The sequence below is a fragment of the Vombatus ursinus genome, unplaced genomic scaffold (genome assembly GCF_900497805.2).
Source record: "Vombatus ursinus unplaced genomic scaffold, bare-nosed wombat genome assembly UNPS02006874.1, whole genome shotgun sequence".
Lineage (NCBI taxonomy): Eukaryota > Metazoa > Chordata > Mammalia > Diprotodontia > Vombatidae > Vombatus > Vombatus ursinus.
Window position 1 is genome coordinate 9511091 of NW_020946652.1, and position 26382 is coordinate 9537472.

General features: G+C 52.1%; 3 protein-coding genes across 11 annotated transcripts; 2 read left to right on the top strand and 1 right to left on the bottom strand.

The window, feature by feature from the left end:
• Positions 1–846: 846 nt before the first annotated feature.
• Positions 847–4206, bottom strand: MIS12 (MIS12, kinetochore complex component). Of its 4 annotated transcripts, none has more exons than XM_027848905.1 (2): positions 4101–4206; positions 847–2437 (listed from the first exon to the last, which is right to left on the bottom strand). In XM_027848905.1, exon 2 carries the CDS (start codon positions 2372–2374, stop codon positions 1763–1765), a length of 612 nt encoding a protein of 203 aa, XP_027704706.1. In that variant the 5' UTR covers positions 2375–2437; positions 4101–4206; the 3' UTR covers positions 847–1762. The 4 variants fall into 4 exon arrangements, with proteins under 4 accessions (XP_027704706.1, XP_027704707.1, XP_027704708.1 ...); XM_027848906.1 differs by having other exon boundaries at positions 4097–4206; XM_027848907.1 differs by lacking the exon at positions 4101–4206 and adding an exon at positions 3078–3279.
• Positions 4207–4662: 456 nt separating this feature from the next.
• On the top strand, positions 4663–12311 carry DERL2 (derlin 2). Its single transcript, XM_027848765.1, has 7 exons — positions 4663–4771; positions 4917–4982; positions 6143–6216; positions 7980–8073; positions 8660–8855; positions 9053–9143; positions 11805–12311. Exons 1-7 carry the CDS (start codon positions 4679–4681, stop codon positions 11908–11910), a joined length of 720 nt encoding a protein of 239 aa, XP_027704566.1. The 5' UTR covers positions 4663–4678; the 3' UTR covers positions 11911–12311.
• LOC114033303 lies at positions 12040–26010 on the top strand. Of its 6 annotated transcripts, none has more exons than XR_003567959.1 (3): positions 12040–12769; positions 24782–24900; positions 25914–26010. XR_003567959.1 is itself a non-coding variant. In XM_027848764.1 (2 exons), exons 1-2 carry the CDS (start codon positions 12062–12064, stop codon positions 13073–13075), a joined length of 897 nt encoding a protein of 298 aa, XP_027704565.1. In that variant the 5' UTR covers positions 12040–12061; the 3' UTR covers positions 13076–15195. The 6 variants fall into 6 exon arrangements, 1 of the variants encoding a protein (XP_027704565.1); XR_003567958.1 differs by having other exon boundaries at positions 24782–25360; positions 25914–25987; XR_003567957.1 differs by lacking the exon at positions 25914–26010 and adding an exon at positions 25238–25342.
• The last annotated feature ends 372 nt before the right edge of the window (positions 26011–26382 follow it).

Here is a 26382-nt window from a genome sequence, read left to right on the forward strand (position 1 = left end):
CAAACTCCACCTCTGGCTGCTTCACTAGCGATTCACTAATGTTCCCCATTACTTCCCTACAGCCATGCTGGCCTTCTCCCTCCATAGCTGCCCATTTCCCGGCCTTTGTCTCCTCGTTGGAAGGAGCTCTCCTCATCTCTGCCAAGACCCACGAGACTCAGCTCAAACACTGCTTTCCCAGCTCTGAGCTGCTCCCACCAAAATCCTCTTGTACATGTTTTGTGTGTGTGTGTGTGTGTGTGTGTGCGTGCGTGTGCATGTGTGTGTGTGTTCACGCTTCCAGGCCCTAAGTGTATGTCATGGCACACAGCCAGCTTGAAACACTCCAAGGGGGCTGTTCTGTGGTGACCTCAATCAATGTTTCCCCCAGTGCCTCACCTGGAGCCAGTTATGAAGCCAGCTCAGTTCTCAGATGCACAAAATCTTGCCTTTCCCTTCCCTTCTCTTCCCTTTCCAGCAAACACCTTATAGGACTACAAACAGCTTATAGGACTTGCAGGCAGATGAGACCTTGTGCCTCAGAAAAAGGCAGGGGCCCCGCAGCACTTCTTTTAACAGCGCACATTTTAAAAGGGGGGGTTTTAGTATTTGTTTCCCAAAGGTTTGATGATTTCACTCCACTTGGCATGTTTTGTTAGGACTGCTTATTATAAGCATCCCTAGTTCAACAGTAATATTTCCACTTCAACATTACAGAAACTGTCAAGCATCTTACAAGTCCCATTCCCCGCAACCCTCTGAACAACAAACTGTTTAGAAATCGACAAAAATCAGGATGATGCATCATGAGACCTTCCACCCTCCTTCCCACTGCTCAAACCTGGAAATTTAGCATCATTTCCTCACTTACAAATTGTGCACCTCATTTATTTGTTTCTCTGCCCTTTGCTTCTGTAGTCTTCTTCAGCCAAACTGGCAGGGTTGCTATCTCTTGCCCTGTTTTGTGTTATGGTCTGAGCGAAGCACTTATTTACTTAAAAAGCATAATGCTAAATGGGAAAGAAAAAAAAAGTCTGTGGGCAGGACGGCTCTCAAACCTACTTAAGTGTCTTCTTAAGGCAGGGACTTGATGTCTACCACCAGACAAGGTCAACAATTCAGTCGAATCTAGTGCATGAGGTCAGACCAAAGAGCCCTCCCTTTGAGTAAATGGGACTTTGGTCAGTTTTTTTTTTTTAAACTAAACTGACCTGCAAATCCAGGGCAGCTGAGCTGGGCCTCAGCACAGTTCTGATTCAGAAGGAGTGATTACTGACCAGTCTAGGTATCTGATACAAAGCAGGACTGTCCTCAGACTGGACTTTCTTTCCCTTCTCTGGCCCCAAAGATCAAAGTGTGTGTTTGCTCTAGAAACCAGTGAGATCCAGCACTTTCAGAAGCTCCCATGCACGGACACAGCGCTGACTTGTTTGCTTCTTGCTAACCAGCTACCTGGGAACCCTTCCAATAGTGTGGCCTCTTCCGCTGGTAAAGATCCACTTCAGGCAGGTTTCGGAGCAAAAACCTTCTGAGATGCAGTTTTTGCAAACGTCTGTACCTGAATAAAAGAAGGCTCTCCTTCCCGTGTGCTCAGTGGTCCTGACTTGTAGAATGGTACTCTGCCTGAAAGGGGGGCACATCCCCACTTTGATATCACTGAGGGGTAGGGTATCCAACATGGGCCTGGCACCCCTGGTCTTCTAGAGGAATCACTTCTCTTGGGTAAAGCCAAAGCCCCCACATCCCCCCTCCCCCACCGCCCGATCCATTCATTCTCAACATGCTACTGCGTCGTCAGCTTCTTGCTTTTCTGCGTCACGTCCTGTGTGATGCTGCGCAGCCGGCCCGAGTGCTGGATCAGGAAGGCCATCATCTCCCCGAGGCCGAGGGGCCCGTGGGCATCTCCGAGCCCATCAAACCAGTGCAGAATCTTTTTCAGCCGGGCCTGCATCACCTTCTGGACCTCGAGCTCCGCCAGAAGAGCGTGCTTGGCCCCGAGTTCCGCCTTGTACCGAAGCTGCAGCTGCTCTACTTCCTGCTGGAGAAGGTGGAAGTCCTCCCGGCTCTGGGGGTACTTCTCATGGCTCCTATCTTCAGGGAGGAGGATATTCGGGGGGATGTTCAGCACCAGCTGCAGCAGCACCTGCTCCATCTTGACAAAGAGGCGGTTGAAGCGCTCCTTCATGAAGCGGAGGAAGGTCTCGGTGCTGCCACGGATTTGGATGGCGTTCAGGGTGCAGCCGGGAAGGCTGCTGGCCTTCTTCAAGATGACCTTTTCCACGGCCACCATCACCTCAAACAGGTAGTCCTGGAAGGCGATGTAGATCCTGAGCATGCACGTCTGGGGCGTGAACCCGAAAAACTGGGTCTCGTACAGCATCGGGTTGATGGACATCTTGGCTAGAGTAGAGGCCTCCCCCGCAGGAGGTGCTGACCATCGACCAATGGATCTACTGACCTAGGGGAAAGACAAACAAAGAGACATGGGCACAAGATAGCATCACACAGAGGACAGCAGACGTGGAGCCAAAGCCTAATTCTGAGGCTGTATATGTGATACCCGGAGGCATCTCAGGCTGGGCGGCCGCTGTGAACTCTCACTGGCACACATGGCGTCCGGGTGGGATGGGGGCACCTCGGACAGGGTTTTAAGAGTCACAAAGCACTTTTCTCTTAACTCAGGCCAAACGACTTTCTCCAGGACGAGAGTTCTTTCTGTTACATGTTCTCCATCAGCCTTGCCTCAGCCTTCCCTTCCCTTAGATCACCCATCTCCATAGGCTGTGGAGTCAGGGCTCCTTGGCCGCCAGTGCCATCACCCAAAATGCTCCAGGAGGTCTGAGGGCAAAGGTCAGGACTGTCCTTCAGTGGCACTCCAGGGATCCACGGAGTTGATCCAGTCACAGAACCAAAAGGAACCTTGGGCATCACTGCCCGAGCAAACAAGGCCCCGACAGCAGGGCTCAGGTCTGCTGACCCCACACCCTCCAACCAAGTCACTGACAAAAAGCCTCAACAGCAGACAGCAGGAGGTATCACTCCAAGGGAGAATCGATCCATTAAGAGGGTCGGCCATTCAATCCAGCTCTCAAACCTACTTGACACTATTGCTGATTCCCCTCACGATCCATCTTAGCCGGGAGGATTTCAGGAGACTTTGCCAAAGACCCTGTCAAAGTCTGGCTGAGCAGCATCCCGGATCTATCTGCAGACACAGTGACACTATGCAGAAAAAGTCCTGAGACTGGCCTGGGAATGAACAGCCATGGAAGAGAGGACAGAAAGGAAAGGGGAGGGGCCACTCAGCAATGGCCATTCTGGTTTTTTTTTTTTCATTTGTTTCTTTGGTGAGGCAATCTGGGTTAAGTGACTTGCCCAGGGTCACACAGCTAGTAAATGTCAAGTGTCTGAGGTCACATTTGAACTCAGGTCCTCCTGACTCCAAGGCTGGAGCTCTATCCACTGCACCACCTAGCTTCCCCCAGGCATTCTGTTTTTACACGACACAATGCATCATGACCACCCTCTCTTTGGGGCCTCTCAAGCCCCAAAGGCTCCTCAACCACTCCCCCCATCACCCACCCACCCACCCACCCACAGTGAGCCTGAGGCTCCAAAAGACCCCCCCAGCCTCCCCTCCTCAAGGTGATGGGGGCTTCAATAGACGCCCTCAACTCCCCGCCCCAACCCATAGTGAGCCTCGGGCTCCAAAAATTCCCCCCAATCCCCGTACCCCCGCCCAAGGTAATGGGGGCTCCAACAGACCTGCCCCCATCGCCCACCCACAGTGACCAGAGCCCACCGGCCGCCCGTCCGGAGTGGGAGAAGGGGGTCCTCCTGAAAACCAAGCCCGCCCCTCCCCCGCTCCAGGCCAGCCCAGCCCTGCCCCCTCCCACGGCAGCGGCGCTGGATCTGGCTTCAGTTTCCTCAACTGTCACTGGGAGTCAGAGGGAAAGAGGAGTGACCGCCTCACTCAGGGGAGGGACAGCAGCTGACTCCAAGTCCCAGGGGGCTGTGCGCGCTGCCCGGTGCATCCTTGGAGCGCAGCCCGGGCGCCCCAGCCCCCGCTGCCCCGGTCCCTCCGCCGTCCCCGGGATGGCGCCCGCACCCTCCGAACCTACTGTGACGGCTCGAGAGCAGCCACGCCGACTCAGCTGCCGTCCACATCCGGATCCGCTCTGAACGAGGAGCCCGCGCGTTCGCGCACACAGCCGCCTTCAAACTTCGGGCAACTGTTACCCCTGCTACGTTCTGCCCCGCCCCTGTGTCCCGCCCCCTCGAGATTAGTGTCCAATGAACGAGAGCCATTTCTGACGGACATTTGATTCCGCTAACGAGACCCAGGCGGGAGGAGAACGATCTGCTGGTTGGCCGAGGTTGTGTTCCAGTTGGGCCATGCTGATTGGTGAATCCCGGGGTCGAGGCGGGACTGCGAGCAATGGAGGGCATTGATTGGCCCGTCCTTGCTGCGCTCGGCCTGGTCCGTCGGCGCTCGGGGGTGGCATTCTGGGATTGGGAGGGACGTGCTGCTCGTCGGAGGCCTCCCATTGGTGGCGTTCGTGGGCCCGCGGCCCGGAAAGAGGCTCCCCGTGTCCCTCCCCCGGCGGCGGAAGCGGAAGCGGAAGCGGCGGCGGCGGCGGCGGCGGCGGCGGCGGCGGCGGGAGCGCCGCGGGCGCGCGGGGCGGGGCGGGCGGGGAAGATGGCGTACCAGAGCCTGAGGCTGGAGTACCTGCAGATCCCGCCCGTGAGCCGCGCGTACACCACGGCTTGCGTGCTCACCACGGCCGCCGTGGTGAGGGGGAGGCCTGGCGGAGGGCGGGGCGGGGCCGGGGCCTGGAAGGGGAAGCTGGGCGGGGGCCGCTGTCGGGCCTGACCCCGAAGGCGGCAGAGGGTTAGGGGGGAGCCTGCCTGACCGGCTGCCTCTTCTTCCCCTCCAGCAATTGGAGCTGATCACGCCCTTCCAGCTCTACTTCAACCCTGAGCTCATCTTCCGGCACTTCCAGGTGAGCGAGGGAGGGAGCACGGTTGCCATGGTTTCGTTCTGGCTGACCTGCACTTATTAGGCGCCTGCTGTGTGCTCCTGCACTTATTAAGCGCCCGCTGCCCCCGGTCTCCTTCCTCTCCCGTCCCAGGCAGCCCCTGCCTCCGAATACGTTCTCCCCGAGGCCGCGTCCTAGTCCTGTGAGGAGTCGCCCGTGGAGCTGGCCTTTCCTCTGGATGGGTGTTAAAGGGAAAAAAGCCTTTTGGCTTGAGTTTGGGTCAGCCCTCGGAGAGCCAAAAGTATACTTTGTTACTTTCCGTGTTGTGTTGTGTTGTGTTACATTGTATCACATTACGTTCCATCCGGAGGGGTCAGAGGTCCCTATATGGCGCATAGGTCGGGCAGACTTCGTGCGGAGGGGTCTTCCAGGTCAGCGTCTAGGTCTGGGCTTTTAACCTTTTACCCTCCTTAAAAGCATGTTTCTGCAGGTGCAAAGTAAAATACATAGGGCACCGCAAAAAGTATGCTAAAATGCAGTTATCGAACCACAAGTTTTTAGGTTGTCAGAATGTTGAAATGTCCTCAGTGAGAAAAAAATGCTGTCTGTATAGAATGCTGCAGATCACGGAAGAGGTAGGCTCCCTCAGAGGCCCTGGATGTGAAATCTTAGCAGCTGCAAAGTCTCCAAATGAACAGCTGAACCAAGTTTGTGTGACTTTCTCAAAACCAAGAGCATCTGTGGCATGTTGATGAGTTTTCCTCCCTCCCTGCTGTCCAAGTGCGCAAGCGTGCTCCGTAGGGGGCAGGTTGAGTGTTTAATTTCTACTTCTGATGATCATGTTTCCTTTTATGGTTCAATGGATCAGGTAAATTGTCAAAATGTTACCCTACTTTTTCACAGTTACCCTCAAGGGGCAGCTAGGTGGCGCAGTAGATAAGAGTACTGGCCTGAAGTCAGGAGGACCTGAGTTCAAATTGTGCCTCAGACGCATAATAACTCCTAGCTGTGTGACTCTGGGCAAGTCACTTAACCCCAATTGCCTCACCAAAAAAAAAAAAAACCAAACACACACAGTTACCCTCAGAAAAGGCATGTAGATGTAGCGTTTCCCCTCTGGCTTGTTTACTGAAACACTTCTGATAATTATATCTGAGTTAATTCAGCTTTTTTTCATTTTACAGATATGGAGATTAATCACCAATTTCTTGTTCTTTGGACCAGTTGGATTCAATTTTTTATTTAATATGATTTTCTTGTATCCTTTGTCAAATATGTGATTGCCAAGGACTGTCAGAAATCCAATATTTTGGCCGTTATTTTGCTGTTTTGACTTTTGTTTCTGGTACCGTGTCAGTAAACCTCGATTAAGCACATACTGTGTGCCAGGCACTGTGCTAAGCACTGGGGATACGAAAAGAGGCAAAAGCCGGTTCCTACCAAGGAGCTCAAACAAATATGTGCAAACAAGCTATAGACAGGGTAAAGAGGAAATAATTAGCAGAGGGAAAGCTCTGGAATTAAGGGGCTTGGGGAAGAATTCCTGTAAGAGATAAAGGAAGCCAAAAGGACAGTAGTTAGGGCAGAGGAGAGTGGGTCGGCCAGAGAGAAGGCCCAGGGCTGAGAGATGGAGATTCTTGGTAGTGGGCTGGCCCAGAGGCTGGGGGAGGGGGGATAAGATGTCAGAAGCCTGGAAAGGGAGGAGGGGCCAGGTAGGAAGGGCTTTGAATGGCAAGCAACATTTTGAATTTGCTCCTGGAGGCAGTAGGGAGCCAGCGGAGTTTATGAAATAGGGGGTGACAGGAATGAGGGATGGGCTGGGGGGGGCGGAACTAGAGGCAGACCCCCAGGAGTGATCAGGGTGCGACATGATGAGGGCCTGCAGGGTGGGGCCTTATCTGAGAGATGTTACAGGCTGCCCATTGAGGCATGGGGTAGGATGCTGGAGGCGAGTTCAGAACTGAAAAATACTCACTGTCTCTGTGACTGTGGGCAAGTCACCCTCTCAGCCTTGGATTTCTCTTCTGTAAAATGGAGAAAATAGCTATGTCTTTCTCCAGGGTGCTGTGAGGGTCAAATGAGATATTATTTGTAAAAAGCATTTGGCCCTGTGCCTGGCATACAGTGGGTACTCAATAAATACTTGTTCTCTTGCCCCCCCCCCCTTTACCTAACAAGGTGACTCTGATGTGTGTAAAGTGCTTTTAGCCACAGAAGCAGGATGGGTAAAGAGAGGCCGGGGGCTGGAGACACAAAATGACCTTGTCTTTGGAGAGGAATCAGTGACTGGCACGGAGCGTTGGCCGGAACTCAGCTCAGAGCAGAGTGTTTCGTTCTTGACCTGATGGCAGATTCTTCAGAAGAAGGGCCAGTTCTGCTCTGGATCTGACTGCCAGCAGCGGGATGGACGTGATGAGACCCCCATCCTACCCCCTGTCTTGGAGGAGGGGATAGAGAAGGAAGGAAAGGGGATGGGGGGGTCAAAGAGCTAGATCTCAGGGAAGGCGGCCCCTGCTCCCCTCCCCCAGCCCAAGGAAGCTCCAGAACCATAGGTCAGGAGGAGCTAAGCAGGAAGGGGATGGCCAGAGCAGGCAACAAGGAGTGAAAACGAGGCAGGCCCAGAGGAGCAGCAGGAAGGCCCGAGGGCTTGGTTTTCTTCAGTGGGCTCGGGTCACAGCTGTGTTCCGGGGTGGGTGAGGGGCTGGAAAAGCTCCTTAGGCTCCTCCTGCCAGAGGAGGCAACCTTGGGGTTAGATGGGACAGGACAGGACATGACGCTGGCTGCCCGGCCTAGGCAAGGCAAGATGCCAGGAATCCCCGGGCCGGCCTGTGCCACGAGCCGGGGATCGAGACCAGGACAGAACAGAGCGGCCCTCCCTGCTTCGGTCCTGTGCTCCCGGGTGTATTTGAGGATCCAGGAAAGGAGCAGCTGGACAAGGAGCTGCGTGCCTGACTGAGGGGATGTGTGCCTCATGGTTGTGTGTGTTTTGGGCTATTTTCTTTTTCCTGACTCCACCTTCAGATACCGTTACTGCCGAATGCTCGAAGAAGGCTCTTTCCGAGGCCGGACAGCAGACTTTGTATTCATGTTCCTTTTTGGGGGACTCTTAATGACTGTATCCTTCAGCCGCTGGACGACCCCCAAGAAGTTGTAAAGACCCTCCTCTCTGTAGCCAGTGCCGGCTGCTCCGGGCTTCTCACCCCATTAGGACTCCCCACGATTTCTGGGACCCCCCAGCTCAGATGGTGTAGGTGGGCCACTCCTCTGGCTCGTTGCTATGAAGCCCCCTCTTGGTTACTCGTGTTAACGATCCAAGTTCTTAATCTTGGCTTCTTTGGCTCTGAGCGATTATAAAGTGCCCCGCAGGTCTGACCTGAGGACCAGCCCGTCTGGTGAAAATACCAGACCAGTGTGGAAAGAACCACTTGGGGGTCTGTGCATTACAGGGAAGAGAAGGTCCCCTCGAGATGCCCTTCCTCCCACTGAGGACTGGAATCTGGCGCTGTGGCCGTGAAAGTGGGAGTGGGGGGGATGGGGAGGGAGGACGCAGCTAGACCCTCATTGTGCCCCAGGCTGACCCTGGTGCTCTCTGGCCGGGCTCCCCAGAGCAGTGGCTGTGCCCTGGATTCTTCCTACCCGCCTCCTTGCCCTCTAGACCATGGGCGGCATCTTTGATAGTTTTCTTTGACTCCTGCCGCTAGCTTTTCGGTCTGTTCGTGAGCTTAGTTTTCTTGGGGCAGGCCTTCACTATCATGCTTGTCTACGTGTGGAGCCGAAGGAATCCGTACGTCCGCATGAACTTCTTTGGCCTTCTCAACTTCCAGGCCCCCTTTCTGCCCTGGGTCCTCATGGGCTTTTCCTTGTTACTGGGCAACTCCATCATTGTGGACCTCCTGGGTAAGGGATCACTGTTGCTCTCTCCTCCTGTCCTCTTCTAGAGGCGTTTAGGTCGCCACACCTGCCCGCAAGGCCACAGTGCAGAGCTTTTCTTTGCAGTCTGCTGGTGGCCTACCCATGGGGGCCGGGCTCCCAGGCAGCCCAGGCCCCATCTTTTATCTCTTCACTCCTGTTCTTTGTCTTATGGTTGATTCTAGGAATTGCAGTTGGACACATATATTTTTTCTTGGAAGATGTATTTCCCAATCAGCCAGGGGGAGCGAGAATTCTGAAAACACCTACTATTTTGTGAGTATTCTCTCGTGCCGGATTGTGGGGATTCCATGGACAGTACCACATGAGTCATCCCCATTTAGTCAACATCAGATGACCAGAGAAGGGGGCTGTTCAGGACAGAGTATCAGGGGATGTGACATCCTGATGTCCCAAGCTCTGTTGGTGTGGTGCAGGAGCCAAGGCCTCCCTCCCTCTGAGTCACCCTGGCTGGGAGACCCTGGGCCAGTCATTTGACTTCTCATTGTCCACAGAGAGGGAGGCTTCTTACTGGGCCTTCCCTTCACCAGTGAAGTCACTGGCTTAGGGGGGAAAAGAGCTCTGCAGAGACTGAAGTGAATGTCATTGATGGTGGTGATGATGCTGGTGTGGTGAGAAGTGGGGGTGGGCCCTGGGGAAAGCCCTCGAGCTTTCCTGAGGGGTCCTGACAGGGAGGGGCCCAGACCCTCACATGGGAGATGAGAAACGGGAGGAAGGAAAACCAGGGACCATCTAGTGGGGGAGGGGAACGACACCCGATTGTGATGGGCTCTAAATCATCTCTCAGGGATGTCATAAGCTTCTGCTGTGTTCCGGGACCAAAGCGATCTCTGCTCATGAGGAGCGTGCACTCCAAAGAGAGTCTGTTTGTAAATGTAACCCTCCTCAATATAAAGTGAAAAAATTAAAATGAAGGTGAGGCAGTTTGGGACAGAAATGCATGGGCAGCAGCATAAATCAGGGACGGGTCTGTGAAGACTGTCCTTAGGCCTGTGGGACCTGCAGGTGGGTGGTTGGAGCACTGGGTGTGAGGATCCATGTCCCAGAACTGGTGAGGTGGGTTGGGGCCATGAAAGCCAGACAGGGGAGTTTACATTTTATCCAGATGCCTCAAATGAGGTAATACTTGTGAAAGTGCTCACACAGTGCCTGGCCCATAGTAGGCACTGTAGAAATGCTTCTTGCCCTCTCCTTCCCTTAGACCAGGGATGTCGGGAGGGCCTAGAATGGGGAGACTGAGGCAGGGACACCAGTTAGGAAGAAGGCTGTGGCCTTCATCTAGGTGAGAAATCGTGAGGCCCTGAGTTAGGGTGTTTGATGTGTGAGCGAGGAGATGATGGTGACACTGAGCATTGTTGTAAATTGGGGGTCCCCCCCCCCGAAGTGCAGCCCTTTGTCCGTTATGTTCAAAAGGTCAGAGAGAAGGGGAGAGGCTTGTCTGAACCAGGGAAGGGTCAGAAGGAAAGCTTGAGGCTGGAACAGGCCAGGGAACTGAGCTTGGCTTCCTGGGGAAATGCCATCTGTGGGGAGTGACCCCCAAGAGCCATGTGGTTATGCCAGGGTTGGTGGGGGTCGGGGGAGAGCTGTCACTGAGGGCTCAGTAGTGGCCCAGAAGGAGGCCTTGGTAGCACATGTCCTCTGATGTTTTCCCCAGTGGCTTGGGATGGCCTAGATCTGAAGGTCAGATAAAGCTGGGAGGAAGGCAGCCGATGAGTAGCATGAGAGAGAAGGTCCATGGCATTTTGACAGGCTAGAACTTAAAATCACATCTAACAAAATAAATTTAATGAGGGAGAAACATATTCTTAAATGTGATTTCTGAAAACATCTGTATATCTTCCAAGTATAAGGTGGGGGGAGGGGAGGGTCAGAGAGTGCGTGGCTAAACAAAAGCTTTTCTGGAAAAGTCCCAAGAGTTTTAGGGGCAGCGGCTCATTCTGAGTCAGCCTGGAATTGTGGCATTAGCCGTCTTGGGCGTAATACAGATAATTATACTCATGTGTATGACACAGAAGTGGGCATAGTTTGCAGGAGTACGGAGGTGATGGTCCACACTGCTGACCTTGGCGTTCCTCAGGCCTGAGTCAGGCCTGCATGACCAGTTTAGGAAGGATGTTGCTGAACCAGCCAGCGTCCAGGGTGGCTGGCCAGAATGGGGAATGGCTCCGGTTTATGCCAGGTGCCAAGTTGGCCGCTGGGGATAAAAGGACTAGTCTCTGATGTCATTGATGGTGGTGATGATGCTGGTGTGGTGAGAAGTGGGGGTGGGCCCCCGGGGTGGGGGGGGGGGTGATAACATGTACATCTGGGTACTACTGCGTATGCCCACGAAAATGTTTCAGGAGCTGAGTGCGCATTTAGGTACTTGAAAGGGTTCATCTTATCGACCTCGGAGGGCAGAGCCAGGGGCAGTGGTCAGGGTTGGATGTCAAGAAAATCTTGTTTACAGTGAGTTCTACCCCAGAGTGGGCTGGGTCGCCCCTCCTCAGTGGGCAAGTGTGTGGCTCAGCAGGCCGTTTGGGGCCGCGGTGTCTGGTCCGACCGAAATGCCACAATTCTGTCCATTGGGACATCGGGGCCTAAAGTCTGCCTGACTGCTCAAAGCTGTCCAGGTGTGATAATTAACTTTGTTGGATTTTGGGGGGTCGGGGTGAGGAATGTTGTCTGGTGGGTCTGTTTGATGCATTTGTATAGGTTAAATACTTGTTTTATCTACACATTCAAAGGAAAAAAGAATTGGCCTTAGCTTTGAAAAGTAATGTTTGCTTGATTAGGATCCAAGGTAAAAATGCCACTCAGTGCCAAACAGTTCCCATAGCTTTGTGCCAGTCCAGCCCCTCAGAACTGCCCCCCAGGTCCCCAAGACTAAAGGGTTCGAGTGCTGGGGGATAGATTATTTCTGTCATCTGTTTTTAGGAAGGCAATTTTTGATACGGCAGATGATGATCCCAATTACAACCCCTTGCCTGAAGAGCGACCAGGAGGCTTCGCGTGGGGCGAAGGCCAGCGCCTCGGAGGCTAGGAGGGCAGTGCCAAGTACGAAATCCACTGGGAAGGAAGGACTCCAAAGAGATCTCCTCTGGGACGCTTTTCCTCTTTGTTTCCAAAGCGTGGAGACACTTGCCAGCTTTCCAGTTTTTAAATCCAGAAGCACTTTATGCAATGGTACATCCATGGTCAATCCCGGAGACCTCTCCAGCGGCCTGCCCGTGTTTCTTCACTTGACCATTACTTACACTGGTACTGATGGTGTAACCTCCTGGAGCCAGAAACACGGAAGAGACGCTTGCTGCCAGCTCCGTACCAAGGATATGCTCACCTGCGAGAGAAAGTGTAAAGCAGAACTCTCTCCCCCTCCCTTCTTTGGTACATGGACAGCTCAGAGAGGACAAAATAAAACTCAGTTCATTCTCTCTCACTGGACTGAAGCCTTTGTGTGTGGTCTTTTAAAGTGGATTGTGTGTTCCGTTGTGGACCGTCCAGAATGCACAGCCGGCCAACCTGGGGGCTGCCCAGTGGAGAGTGTGGGCTTAGCTGTGGGGGGGAGAATGAGGTGCCAGTGTGAGGCTCCAGGACAGGCCACCGTGGAAACCCGATGGCGTGTTCCAGCCTCCCCTGACACTGCCCTGGCTGGGGTCACCAGGCATCACTCACTGGCCTTTTCTTGCCCCTCAGCCTTCTTGACGGCGCTGGCTAGCCTCTGCTCTCCTCCTGGACACTCTCTTCTCCCTGGGTGTTGGTGCCTCTGGCCTCTCCTGGTTCTCCTGCCTGCCTGCTCCTCCTTTGTCTCCTTTGCGGGATCTGCGTTCATCCACGGTCTACGTCCTATGTATGAGTGCGCTTCTAAGGACTTCCTTCTCTTCTCACTCAATTCTTTCTTGGTAAGTTCACCTCTCAGAAGACTGTCCCGTCTCGGTACTCCCCTTCATCTCTCTCCTGAGCCCTGTTTTGCATTTCCCTCTGGATGTCTAACACAGGGCTCCTTCCCTTTCCTGCAGATCTCACCCTGCTCCCACCTCGATGGCTTCTGCCTCCGTGTCCTCACCTCCACCAGGTGGCTGCATCTCCCATTCACCCCTAGCCCCAGCTGGTGCAGACCCCCGGTAGTAAACTGGTCAACTTGTTCCCAGAACACCTCTGTCCCTGTGCCTTTTGGAATCCCTCGAGCGGGGGCCCAGCCCGGATAAGGCCTTTCTTCCATTTGGGGGCAGGCCCAGACTGGTCATGCTTCTGGCTCTTCCTCTCCCCGCTGTGCCAGTCCCCTCCAGCTCCCTAGAGCAGAAGCCAGAGGGTGGGGAGCCCAGGAGAGCCTCTAAGCAGTGCTTGTCACCTGACCCTCCCCTGTGCTTCCTTCCCCCACCCCACCCGGGATCCTTCCCTGAATTACTTTACAACTCTTTTCTGTTCTCTTGTCTTGATACATGTCTCCCTGAGGAGAAGGCAAGCTCCTCTCAGGCAGGGACCTTGTTTGCCCTGTAGCCCCGGCACAGAGCCAAGCACTCAGGCAGTTGTGGTTGTTGACCTGAAAGTGGGATTTTTGCTTGTCCCCCTTTTATCCTTTTCAAGAAAGCCTAAGAGAGAATTAATTATGGTTACCTACACAAGGTACACTACATGACATTTTTCTAAATACCTGGAAAATAAACTGAGCCAGGATGCCCCAGAGGGATCCAGGGTCCCCCATCTTGAACCAGTAGGCTTCATTCCTCACTGTTCTGGGATGCCGACCTTGTGGGGTCAGCGACTGGTCATCAGTGAGGCTGAGTTGTTTTTGTGGGCCGCAGATGCCTTGCGCCCTCTGCTTATGTTTCAGTCAGTAATTAGTTAGAAATTGGATAGAGGCTTGAAATGTGCGGATTTGATGAGAGGTGGTCGGCATATCAACTCCCCCTTTCTGAGCTGGACTGGATTGGGACCTGGGAGCATGTTCTTGGAGAAGTGGAATTGTTGGGAGAGGGTGAGCAGAAGGCAAGTCTCTCAGAGCATCGCTTCCGCAGAAAGCCACTTCTCCGGGCGTGCTGGTGGAGTTGCTTCTGAGACACGGATCTTCACCCCCCAGCTAAACGAAGTCAGGGGGGTTTCCAGGCTTTGTTGAAATGACGCCTACCTTACTGCCCTGACGGATGGATTAAATCCGTGCCTATCCTGAGGTCGGCAGGGGAACGAGAAACCACAGTTTGTCCTGGGCCCAGAGCTGGCCACAGAACTCCTCGCTGGGGCCGACCAGAGGGCGTCGCAATGGTCCTGACCTCCCCTTTCAGGATTCGAAGGCTCAGGCTAGGCCAACTCACTGACTTTGTGCGTCACTGGCTACATCTTCCCCATCTGATGTTGGTGAAGCTGATTTTTAAAATCCAAATTGAGTTCACATTTTGTCCATATTAAATAGCATTTTGCAAGATTTTGTCCAAAGGCTGTCCCTCCACAGCCTTGTGGGTTTGCTCAGTGTGCCATCTCTGCCCATCTGAGTCACTGATTCCTTCATTCAGAACGGGCCTGGGGGCAGATCCCTATGGCTCTCCCCTAGAGACTGTAGCTGGAGGCTGACATCGGCCCTTTCAGCCTGTTCATTAAGTGCATCTTCAGTAACTGTTCTTAGGCGCTGTGGCCACTGCTGGTTCTGACTGGGCTCGGCAACCTTGCGCCTCTGCTTTCTGTGCTGTCCCCTGCCCTTAGCAAAGCTTTAAAAAAAGCCTTTGTTCTTAACTTGCAGTGAAAGACTCCCTTGTTCTGGCCTTGAACCTGAGGAGCAGCATGGGGCCCACATGCCATACTGCCTGGGTGACCTTGGGCAAGTCAGCTCAACTCATCTTCCCCTACAATGAGGGTCCTGCATCCTCAGGTCCTTGGGGTGCTGCGGCTCTTGGGTACGGCAGGGGCGTTTCCTCACTGAGCCCCCCCAGACTCAGGCAGACAGCTTGGACTTCATTGGAATCTGCACACTTAGGTTCTCACCTCAGGAGCCAGGGTCTTAACTTTGCCTTCCCTGAATTGTTGGAAATTGGCTCTTCCAGACGGAGGCCAGGGGACCTAGTACGCTCAAGCCCTTTGTGATGTAGTCCCCTGAAGAACTGGTCTCCCCGGACCTCCCTGCTTTGGTTTGTGGAATTCCACCAAAAGGCTCACCTTCGTTATCGATTTCACCCAGTAGGGCCCACCCTTCCGTTGCCAGGCCCTCTCTTTCACTTGATCTCTTGTAGCAGTCTCCTAATGAGGGGTAGGTCTTCCTCCCTCCTTCCAGTCTCTACCTTTCCCGTGTCGGCCCCTCCACAACTGCCAGTGACCTTTCTAAAGCATGGGACTGACCACCCTTCCCCCCCCCCAGGCTCCAAAAGCTGTGTCCCTTTGCCGCAACTCGGCCCCGGAGGCTCCTGCAGGAGCTCCCACCTGCCTTTCCAGGCAGCCGGTGGCACTGTCCCTCCCGTACACATCCTGGGCACAGGCCTGCAGGATCCCCCGGTCATACTTTGGGTGATTTTCTGGAGACTTTGTGTTTGGCTCGTAGGAGTTAGAGAATGTAAGCTTGTGGAGGACCGGGACTGGTCTTCATTCTGCCTCTGTGTCCCCGAGGCTCAGCACCACGCCTTGCACTTGATAAATATTTGAATTGAATTGAAAAAATCACCCCAGGCCCCGTTTGCTCAGAAGCTCTTCGGGAGGGTGTCCTGCTCATGGCCATCTTTACCTCTGTGACCCACCTCAGGGGTTGCTTACTTTAGCAAGTATTTAATCCCCAGCCTCGATTTGTCTTTGCCATGGAATAACCTAACAGACATCAACGTGTTGCTCTGGGCTCCCAAAGAGGGACACTGATGAAATTCTGGGCCCTTTGCATCATAAGCAGCCAGTCTAAGACGGCAGTGAGCCACCAGACTGCCCTGGGATGCCCTGGCTTGGGCCCCTACCTTCTCCTGGGCAGGTCTTCCCTCCTGGCAGGGTTCTGCCATCACACCAGCTTCAGCATGCCCCAGCTGGGCTTTGGCTTGTTTCAGAAGGGCGTTCTCTCAGCGTCACCCTGGGCCAGCTTGTCTTTCTGACACACACTCTGTCTCTGCCCTTTTATGCTTCCACATCTTCAGGCCTTCTCTCGAGTATTTCTGGAAAGGGAGCTCTCCGCAAGGAGGCTGAGGTGAGGTGAGGCGAGGCCGGCTGGCTGTCAGGCCTCATGCGTCCATGATGTTCTCAGGCAGAATGCTGCCCGAGCCGTCTCCGTCTTGTCTCTGCCACGTGCCACAGAAATGACCATCTCTCTGGTTTGCCGCAAACACACCACCCTTCCCCTTGCTCTCCAGGGTGTGAAACGTTCTCCAGCGCCCCTTCAACATGGATAATAGCTTCATTTTTGCCCCTGGATTGAGCACGCCACTGTTGGTTCAAAATCCTTTGGAAACTCCTTGTTGCCCACCAGATGAAATGCATGCCCCAGAATGCTCGGCTCAGAATTGGTCTACGCCCCCAGGCGCCAGCAGAGCAGCATTTCCCAGGCTACCTAGCAGCGCGTCTGTCTGACAGGTGGCCAATATTTAGACTTTGTTTAAAGACTTGAAGCCTACTACCAGGAAGGGAAGGAAGAAGGAATTTTACAATTATTATCTCATGGTAATTCACAGGAAGGAAGAGAGGGAGGGAGGAATTTTACAAATTATGTCATGGTAATTCACAGGAAGGAAGGGAGGGAGGAAGGAATTTTACAATTATTACCTCGTGATAATTCTGAGGTAGTCTAAACAAAACAAATTCACTTCCAAATATACCTTCTTCGTCCCCTACCTCGTTTAATAAAGATTAAACAAAAAACAGTCCAACAAAAGCCATGTGCCCTGATCCTGTCCCACAGTGTGTCTAGCATTTCCCCCTCCTGCCCCCATTCTTCAAACCAGCAAGGGAGGCAGGAGTGGCCAGGCTCACTCGGCAGACTCAGTTCTGAGCAGTTTGCCCTTATCGCGTATCTCGCTGTCTCTACTTTTGTGTCACCTGTTTCGGCTTATTCGACACTGCTTCATGGATTCCCGGAAGTCTTCCCAGGTTTCTCTGAGTCCCTCCTGTGTTGTTTCTTGCAGCATAATGATATCTCATAGCCTTTACGTTCCACTGTTTGGTTACTGATCCCCAGGGGATGGGGACCTACTCTGTTTCCAGCTCTTTGCTCCCACAAAAGGTACGGTAATAAATGTTGGGTATTTTTGGGGGGGGACTTCTTTTTTCTGTCTGTGCTCATTTGGGGTTTGTGCCCAGCAATGGGATCTCTGTGTCACTTAATGGGCCCTTTAGTCACTCCCACAAGAGACAGGCCAATTCATATCCCTCCCAGTACTGAGGATTCCCTTCTTGTGTTGGCTTTGCTCATTTGCAGGGGGGAGGTGAAAACTCTGAACTGTTTTTCATTTTGCTATTCGTTGGTTAGTGATTTGAAGCATTCCTTCATGTGGCTGTTAGTAGTTTGTAATTTTTCCTTTGAAACTGTTCATAACTTTTAACCACTGATTTTTTGGAGACTCTCTCATGAGCTTGTATTTGGGTGGTGCTTCTCTAGATTGGTGAGAAGACCTAATTTATCAAAGGTGTTCAACACAAAGATCCTTCTCAGTCCCCTCCGCTGTCTCCAGCTTGCTTGGTTGACTCGGTCCTTGCCAGGTTTGGTTTTATGTAAGGGAACTGTTTCGTCTCTTCTGACCTCCCTGTCCCATGTTCTGTTTAAGGTCGTGTCCTCGGTGATAATTATGAAAGGCAGGTTCCTCCACCGGCTCCCGTTTTTAAAGAGACGCCGCCTTAGCCGCGCCGGACCTTGGTTTGGTTCTAGTATAAGATCCTGTCTGACCTGTGTTTGCTTTTGTCAGAACGCTTTCCCAGCGTTGCATTTTCGAGGTCTTGCTGATCCTCTCTACATAGTACCTCTCCACCTTCCCCTTTTCTTCACTCACATGGTCCTATCCTAGTAGCTCCTCTGTCCAGTATTTAAGACCCCTCACAATCTGACTGTGCCTGGTGATTTCCAGCCTGGCAGACCCACCTCCAACTCCCAGGCCCCGCCCATTTCATCTCTCCCCACCGCTGCCACTCCCCTTCGTACCTTTGCCACCTGGAACCTTGGCTTCCGTGCAAGACTCCCTCCCCTTTCAGGAGCTATTCCTGCTTCCTCTGGCCCCTGGCATGGATTTGTATTTAGTTTGAACATAGTTTGTGCTTACTTATTTGTGAGCATGTAGCTCCCCTCTCCTGCTTCTCACCCCAATAGAATGTAAGCTTGTGGGAGCAGGGAACTGGTGGTTTCATTTTGTATTTGGACCATCACAGTTCCTGGCACAGAGCGGCACTCAATAAATGCTTGCCTAAATCCCGAATTGAATCATGAGTTGTAGACGACTCAAATCCTCTGTGTGTCAGACACTTGGTCGTTTCATGACTCCCCTCTCCGGGTGCCAGAGAATGTAATGTCCCGTAGCTGGCATCATCTGTGTACTTTACACTGTGGTACTCTCTCTGGGCCACTCATCTTTTGGGTTCACTAGAACATGGTCCTCCATGACATCCATCCTTTATGTGCCTAGATGGTGGTGCACCCAGACTCCCATTCTTTAGAGATCACAGATGGCAATGCTCCATGTTCCCCATCCTCTCTGTGCCCCAGACTGTGGTTTCCATGACTCATTATCATTGTGTCTCAGACAGTGGTCTTCCATGACACCCATCCTCTCTGTGCCCCAGACTCTGGCCTCCATGACTACCATTATCATTGTGTTCTAGACTCTGGTCCTCCATGACACCCATCCTCTCTATGCCCCAGACTGTGGCCTCCATGACTACCATTATCATTGTGCTCTAGACTGTGGTCCTCCCCAATACCTAGAAACCAGTCCTCCATGTGGGGTGCCCCATGACTCCCATCATCAGTGTGTTCCAGACTCATGGAAATAAAACATGGCACAAAGAATGTTCCTATTTAAAATATTCAAGTTGTCTGGGGTCATTCAAGGAATTTCTCTATTTTCCACAGAGTTTCTTGCCCAGTCTTTTTTAATTCTTGTCCCAGCTCGTTGTCCAAGATCTGTAAAATGAACTAGTTCTTTTAATATTTGATAATTGTATCTCAATATAATTGATCTGATATATTTTATTTTATGCATTTAAAAATGATTCTGAGAAGAAGTCCATAGGCATCCCCTGCCTGAGGGGTCCACGAAACCAAAAAGAGGAAGCACCCCTCATGCCTTGGCTGTCTAGTTCACTGTACTTGTTCATCTAGACAACAGGCATTCTTCGCCCCAGGAGGTACATCTAGGCCCATGTTCTGCACAGAGTCTCCTTCCTGACAGTGGGAAGTGCCTTTGGTGGCCATTGGGCTCCCCACTTTCTACCTTTCTGTTTTTAATGAAGGTCATTAGAAAGTTTTCTTCCTCTATTTCAAGAAGACCGATGGAAGAGAGACAGTGAGTGGCCTTGGGAGGACCTTGTTCCCAGTCCACTGTGTTTCTCTAATACAGGTTCTCCAGAATCCTGCATCAGTCAGTCGTGTGTGACAGTAGACGTGGGAGGCTGTGGAACATAGATTGTGAAAGTTCTTCGTGTGTCCTGTGTGTGTGTGCATAGATGATTCTCACAAACATACCCATGGGAGATTTAGGCATTTAGGGTTAGTCATTTTTTTTTTATATTCTCTCACTTGCTTTTAATTTGGGGAGAAGCAGTAATGTTTAATGTTGGTCTTGGCACATAAACTGCAATTCATTTTCTGGTGGTCTTTTTGCAAAGACTTAGCTGGAGCACTGTGGTATGAGAGGACCAAATGTCCCCTGAAATGAAGGCTCTCATGGCCTTGGGATCGACCACCCCTATCAGATTCGTGCCACAGAATATGCCCAGGAATGTTTCCGCCCAGACCCTGTTAGCTTCTCCTGACCAGGGAAACACGTGAGCTCTGGTGACCATTCTCTTCCCAGGACACAGCCAGCCTTAAGGTAAAGTGCTCAACAGGAGGGCCAAGCCTCCAGTTCCAGAACATAGGGTATGGGCCGTGAGAAGGGGCATCCTAGAAACCCGAGAGCCTGGGCTAAGGGCATCCTTAATCATTGTCTTTTTGGAGTGCTCAAAGAGTAGTCTTCATGGCTGTGCTGGTGAGAGGGAGGGGGACAATCGGTGGGGCACCAGGCCAACCCTTCCCAGCTTCCAGACCCAGCCTGTTGAGCACACCCTGCTTTGGTGGACCACTCTCCACTGAGTTGGGCACTGGGGTGTGTGTGGTTCCTTAGATACGCCCCACCCTTCTCTCTAGAAGGGCATGGAAGCCCTCCGTGCCTGAAGCATTCTCCCTTCTCATTTCCACCTGGCTTCCCTCAAGTCCCAGCTAAAATCCCACCTTCGTGGCCCCTCTTAGCATTAGTGCCTTCTTCGAATTTATCCTTCAATGGTTTGGGTGTTGTGTCTGCCATCAGACCATAGCTCCTTGGGGGCAAGGACTGTTTTGGTATTTGTTTGTTCCCCTGGCACACCATAGGCTCTTAATAAATGCTGGTTGATGGACTGATGCCTCGGGCCCTCTGGTTTTGGACTGTTGTCTCAGCTGAAGAGAGCTTAATGAGAGATGTGGCTTTTGAACAGGACATCTGAGCACCCCCCTCCCTGACTCGGCCCCATCCTCCCACCACCATGCTCCACTCCTAACTCTCTCTGTCCATATCCTTCTTTCTCTCACATAGTTCAGTTCTCAGGGTTAGAAGGGTCAGCTCAACTGGGCTCCCTGATCACAGATCCAGCCTTCTTCACTGGAGCATCCCTCTTTGGAGGTGGATCCACTGGGCTTCCTATGGGATTGCCAGTGACTGGGCCATGGCAGCAGGGAGGGGAGAGAGGTCCTGTTGTCCTTGCAGAAGTGCTCAGTTGGGGGCAGGGTGGGGGAGGGTCACACACCACCCCTCACCCCATCTGGCTGGGCTTAGGGCCACAATTTCAGTTTGGTGCGCCATCACAGAATTTCAGCTGCCCCTCACCCAGCCTGTACCTGAAAGGAGTCCTCGCTGTCTCATAGTGGGTGGTTGGCCAGCTTCTGTCTGAAGACTCCCAGTGAGGGGGAACCCACTACCCCCTGAAGCAAGGACTTCACTCTAGGGAAGGTTTTCCTACACTCGGCATGAACTGATGCTCTTGATTCTACCTTCTGGGGCCAAAAGCATGACTCTAATATCTCTACCATATGATTGCCCATCAAGTGCTTGAGCCAGGACCACAGTCCTCCTGTGACTCGGACTCCAGGCCATGACCTCCTAGCCGTCCTGCTGCGGACACTCCAGACCTGACCGAGGTCTGATGAGGGCAGAGTAGGGTGGGAGTCTCACCTGCCTATTCCTGCAAGCCCTGCCCCAGCTGACACAACCCACGATCCCATTCGCTTTCCTGGCAGCCACATCACGTTGAGCTTCTAGGCCCCGACCCCCACCCCCACCCCCCCATCGCTTTCTCATCCCCACTGAGCGTCGTCTTAGTACACTCAGCCTGATGGGCTTGCCTGGGATGGTGTTTTTAGATTCCAACTCTTTCATTCAGTGTGTTAGCTCCCCCTTCTGGTTTTGTGTAGAGCAGGAAATGTCAAGATGGGTAAGATTCATGCACCTACGGCTTTGTGCCCTCATTGGTCACTGGACCAGGATGTGCCAGCCAAGCTACCTTGCCTCTGTCAGGAGCTGCACAGAACCAAAGCCCACTCTGTGCCAGAGGACTCTGGTAGGGGGCCTGCCAGGACCCATGGCCATGCCACAAGGAGGTGTTGGAGGAAGGGGCTAAGTGGAAGATTGGTAAAAAAATCACAGCAATGACACACATAACCCCCTGCCTGGGATTTTTATCCCTGATGGACAGATGAGAAACCAAGTGGGATTTGGTCCTGGGTCCAGCATTCTCTCCTCTATCCTGTACTCTCTCTCCCAGGGCACCCCAGAGACCAGAACAGCTCTTAATTGGGATGGAGGCCCAGGAGGCATGGTAGCATTTGGATTCTTTTTCTATCTGCCACCAGGGTGAAGGCAGGGCTATAGCAATGTTCCTGGGGCAGCTAGGTGGCACAATGGATAGAGCACTGGCCCTGGACTCAGGAGGACCTGAGTTCAAATACAGCCTCAGACACTTGACACTTACTAGCTGTGTGACCCTGGGCAAGTCACTTAACCCCACTGCCTAGTCAAAAAAAAGAAAAGAAAAAAGGGAAAAAAAATGTTCCCTGGAGAACCTCAGCCTGGTTCTGGCATTTTGGAGTCATCAGCCTAACTACCATCTATGTAACCTTGAGGGAGTCTCTGACCCTCTCTGGGCTGTTTGTTTATCTGCAAAATTCCACTGATGCTCCCCGCGACCCTGCCAGCTTGGAATCCTGTAAGAAGTTGCTGTTGCCTGGTCCTCCACATAGCTGGGCCTGGTTGGCAGTTCTCTAGGGGAACCATGTCCCCTTGGGACAACCACAGACCTGAAGGGTGAGCCCCCAGAGTCCCATGGGAAAGCCCTTCCCTGCCTTGCATCCCAGCCCCTCCCCTCTCACATACCTGTTGGTTCCTCATCTTTCAGTGTTTCCTTTGGTTTCTGTCCATCTGGGGACAAATTCCCCAGTTTGGGACACAAGGCTCCTGCTGATGCAGCCCCAGGCATCAGGCCATGGGGGACTGCTCATCCCAACAGCTTCCTGGCCCCCCCGTCCACCACCCTGAGCTGGGGCCTGTTCCATGAGCTCTCCGCATATGTGCAGCCTCCTTTAGGATCTGTCTGTGGACGCCAGTGCAGTCCAGGAGGCTTGCCTCTTCCTCTTCCTCACGTGGCCATGTTTTTAATTAATTTATTTTGAGTTATCAACAATCACTTCCATAAGCTTTTGAGTTTTAAATTTTTCTCCCCCTCCCTGCCCAAGATGCTGCACAATCTGATATAGCTCTACATATACATTCCCATTGAACATACTTTCACATTAGTCAGGTTGTAAGGAAAGATTAGAACCAATAGGAGGAACCACAACAAAGAGGAAACAAAACAAAACAGAAGGGAAAAAAAAGTAAATAGTATGCTACTTCGATCTGCATTCAAACGCCATAGTTCTTTCTTTGGATGTGGATAGCATTTTCCATCATGAGGCCTCTGGAGATGTCTTAGATCCTGGCATTGCTGAGAAGGGTTAAGTCCATCAAAGTCAGTCATCGCTCAACGTAGCTGTTACTGTGTACAACATTCTCCTGGTTCTGCTCACTTCACTCAGCATTAAACCAGACAAGTCTTTCCAGGTTTTTCTGAAGTCTGCCTGCTCATCATTTCTTATAGCACAGTAGTATTCCATTACATTCATATACCATGATGTGTTCAGCCGTTACCCAATTGATGGGCATCCCCTCGATTTCCAATTCTTGGCCACCACAAAAAGAGCTGCTATAAATATTTTTGTATATGTGGGTCCTTTCCCCATTTTTATGATCTCTTTGAGATACAGCCCTAGAAGTGCTATTACTGAGTCAAAGGGTATGCACATTGCAAATTGCTCTCCAAAATGGTTGCATCATTTCACAACTCCACAACAACACATTTTCCCACATCTTCTCCGACACTTATCATTTTCCAGTTTTGTCATATTGGCCAATCTGATAGGTGTGATATAGTATCTCAGAGGTGTTTGGAGTTGCATTTCTCTAATCAACAGTGATTTAGAGCATTTTTTCATATGACTATAGATGGCTTTAATTTCTTCATCTGAAAACTGCCTGTTCATATCCTTTGACCATTTATCAGTTGGGGAATGACTTATATTCTTATCAATTTGACTTAGTTCTCTATATATTTTAGAAATGAGGATGTGGCCATATTTTCCTTGTGCTACCATCCATCCTTCTCAGGTTAATTCTTTAGCAAGCATGAAATTCCAAAGGCAATTGAGGCTCTTTCCAGCTATGCCAGCCTCCCAAGTAGTCAGCCTGGCTCCCCACCCTTCTGCAGATCCAAGCCTAGCTACGGAGGATCTATGCAGAGTTTTCACCTCTGCCTGTTATGGATTTCTCCATTTCTCTATCTTCTGAAACACATTTTGGGGTACGGGCAGCCAGAAATTCAGTCTTCCTCTCCACCCCAGACCCTGCCCTCGTATTTGCAGGCATGCACATACCTAGTAACATCCTCATAAAAACTGCCTGACCTCCCATGATCAGGACCTTCGATGCCACCTCAGCCGCACACCGGCAGGTGTGGTCACCCTCTTAGAGCTAGCCATCACTTGTAAGTGTTCTGTCTTCCAGACCCAAAGCTTGGGCGTCTTCCTCTGTTCATCGTCTTGTCCCTCCACCTCTCCCTCTGCCTCACTCTTCTGCGCCCTGGTCAGATCCTTCCCTGTTCTCCCAGTTCATTACTCCTGCCTGCCTCACTCCTGTCTTCACAGCCTTGGCCTTCCATTAGATGCCATCTTGGCTGACTTGAGCCTCTGGGATCCACTAGAAAAAGGCACACCACTGCCTTGGCGGAACCCACTACCACTTCATGCTGCCTGTTCTGGGCCTCGTGGCTGAGGGGCAAATCCTTAATTCTCCCTTGACCAGCGCCTCCACTCCCCTCTACAAACATTGCCGACCCCGCCTTCTCAACAAACCAGAGGTCAGTGGCTGGGCTATTGTGGACAGCAGCACCTCTCTACGCAGTCACCGTTCTGTCCCATTTCCTGTCTCTGAGGAAGAGACGACCTTTCTCTCGACCCAGGCCGAGAGTGCACGCGGTCAGCTCCTGGAAATGATCTGCAACATTCTCTGCCTTCTCTTCTTTGTTGTCCGCTCCCTCGCCAACCCTTATGGCCTAAACCCCATTCCTTGGCTGGCAATGGTCTCTGTGGTCCCGGTGAGGTCTCAGCAGCTGAATCTGACGGCCTTCTTCTGACGACCTCTCTGCAGCTTCTCCTATTGCTGTGGGAACGGACAGCCCATTAAGAAGATGGTGTCTGAGAACCATGGCTTAGAACTAGAACAATGACAGGCACCAGCCAGGGACGGAATGCACCCAACCAAAACGGGTAAGAATGTTTGTCTTGCATCATTCAGATCTAATCCAAAGGGCCATGAGCAGAAAAGATGGGAAAGCAAAAACCTGAGCAAAGACCCGCCCATCGAGGTCCTGCAGAGATTAGGAACAGTGCCAGAAAAGGAACTGTTGAAATAGTCAGAATTTCACAGGTCTCCAAAAGCCATTTATACACAAATACCCAAAGTTTAGGCCCTAACACAAGGGAGCCAATTTGACCTCATAGGTATGTATCACAGAGTTGGAATACGACTACCTAGGTAATTAAAAGGGGTGGCAAAAAGCCTGTGGGGGCAGGGGAAAAGACATTCTTACTGTATTTTTAAAAGGTTTACTCAAGTGAAGGAAGCCAGGAATCAGAGAGGGGAGGCCTGGGGGCCACCATTTGGATGAAGATCAATCACAGCAGAAACGGCCACGATTTTGTCCTACAAACCACCTGGACGGAAGGAGTAAATAGATGAACAATTCTGTAAATTCATAATCCGGGCGCAGAGGCAGGAGGGGGAGTGATGGAGCACTTCAGTTATCCAGTCAATCAATCAATATTAAGCACCTACTGTGTGCCAGGCACCGTACTAAGCACTGGGGATACAAAAAGAGGCACTGCCCTCAGGGAGCTCACAATCTAACAGGGGAGAAAATAAGCAAACAAAAACGTACAGACAAGCTACACGCAGGATAAACAAGAGATAATGAAGCAGGGAAGGCACAGAATTCAGTGTGGCTGGAGGCTTGCTGTTGGAGATGGGATTTCAGCTGCAGCTTAAAGGAAGCCAGGGAGGTCAGCAGTTGCAGTGGGAAAGGGATAGCGTTCCAGGCCTAGGGATGGCCAGAGAGAATGCCCAGAGCTGAGAAGTGCAGCGTCTAGTTTGTGGAACAGACAGGAGGCCGGGGTCACTGGATGTTGGGCAGTTAGGTGTAAGAAAACTGGAGAGGGAGCAGGGCGAGGAGGGTTAGGAAGGGCTCCAAAAGCAAAACAGCATGTGCTATTTGCTTCTGCAGGCCATAGGGAGCCATTGGAGTTTACTGAGCTCCAGCCGATGTGCTGGGGCTCCCTCTCTCTACCAAAAACTGAGCATCAAATACCTGACGTGGCGTAAGGATAACTTCATCCCCTAAAAGGTGAAGAAACAGACGCTGGCAGCAGAACCACTTCACAGGGTCCACACCCCGCTGTCCCTTTATGAATAACAATGGTGTTCTCCCTGATGGAATTAGAAGGGCCACTGGCCATTGCTGGACAAATATCCCACTCCTGCTGGCCTTTTAAAACCAATGCTTCCAGCCCAAGAGAGGATTTGAGTCAGGGAGCATCCTCTTTTTTTTTTTCCCCGGACTGTGACCCTGCTCCTCTACCAAAGGACAACAGTGGGGGAACAGCTTTGTCTTCTCCCTGCTGACCATTAGCCGCTGCATCTTACTGAGGATTTGCTCACCCAATATTTGCAGGGAGCATAGAGACGTGGCAAGT

Bases quoted from the DNA above. Each gene is read 5' to 3' on its own strand.
- MIS12 (XM_027848904.1), bottom strand. From the start codon at position 2,590: ATGTGTGCCAGTGAGAGTTCACAGCGGCCGCCCAGCCTGAGATGCCTC. The intron at 2,438-2,539 runs GTATCACATATA...TCTTTCCCCTAG, and splicing joins CCAGCCTGAGATGCCTCCGG to GTCAGTAGATCCATTGGTCG.
- DERL2 (XM_027848765.1), top strand. From the start codon at position 4,679: ATGGCGTACCAGAGCCTGAGGCTGGAGTACCTGCAGATCCCGCCCGTG. The intron at 4,772-4,916 runs GTGAGGGGGAGG...CTTCCCCTCCAG, and splicing joins TGCTCACCACGGCCGCCGTG to CAATTGGAGCTGATCACGCC. The intron at 8,074-8,659 runs GTATCCTTCAGC...TCCTGCCGCTAG, and splicing joins TTGGGGGACTCTTAATGACT to CTTTTCGGTCTGTTCGTGAG.
- LOC114033303 (XM_027848764.1), top strand. From the start codon at position 12,062: ATGGTCAATCCCGGAGACCTCTCCAGCGGCCTGCCCGTGTTTCTTCAC. The intron at 12,770-12,886 runs GTAAGTTCACCT...CCTTTCCTGCAG, and splicing joins TCTCACTCAATTCTTTCTTG to ATCTCACCCTGCTCCCACCT.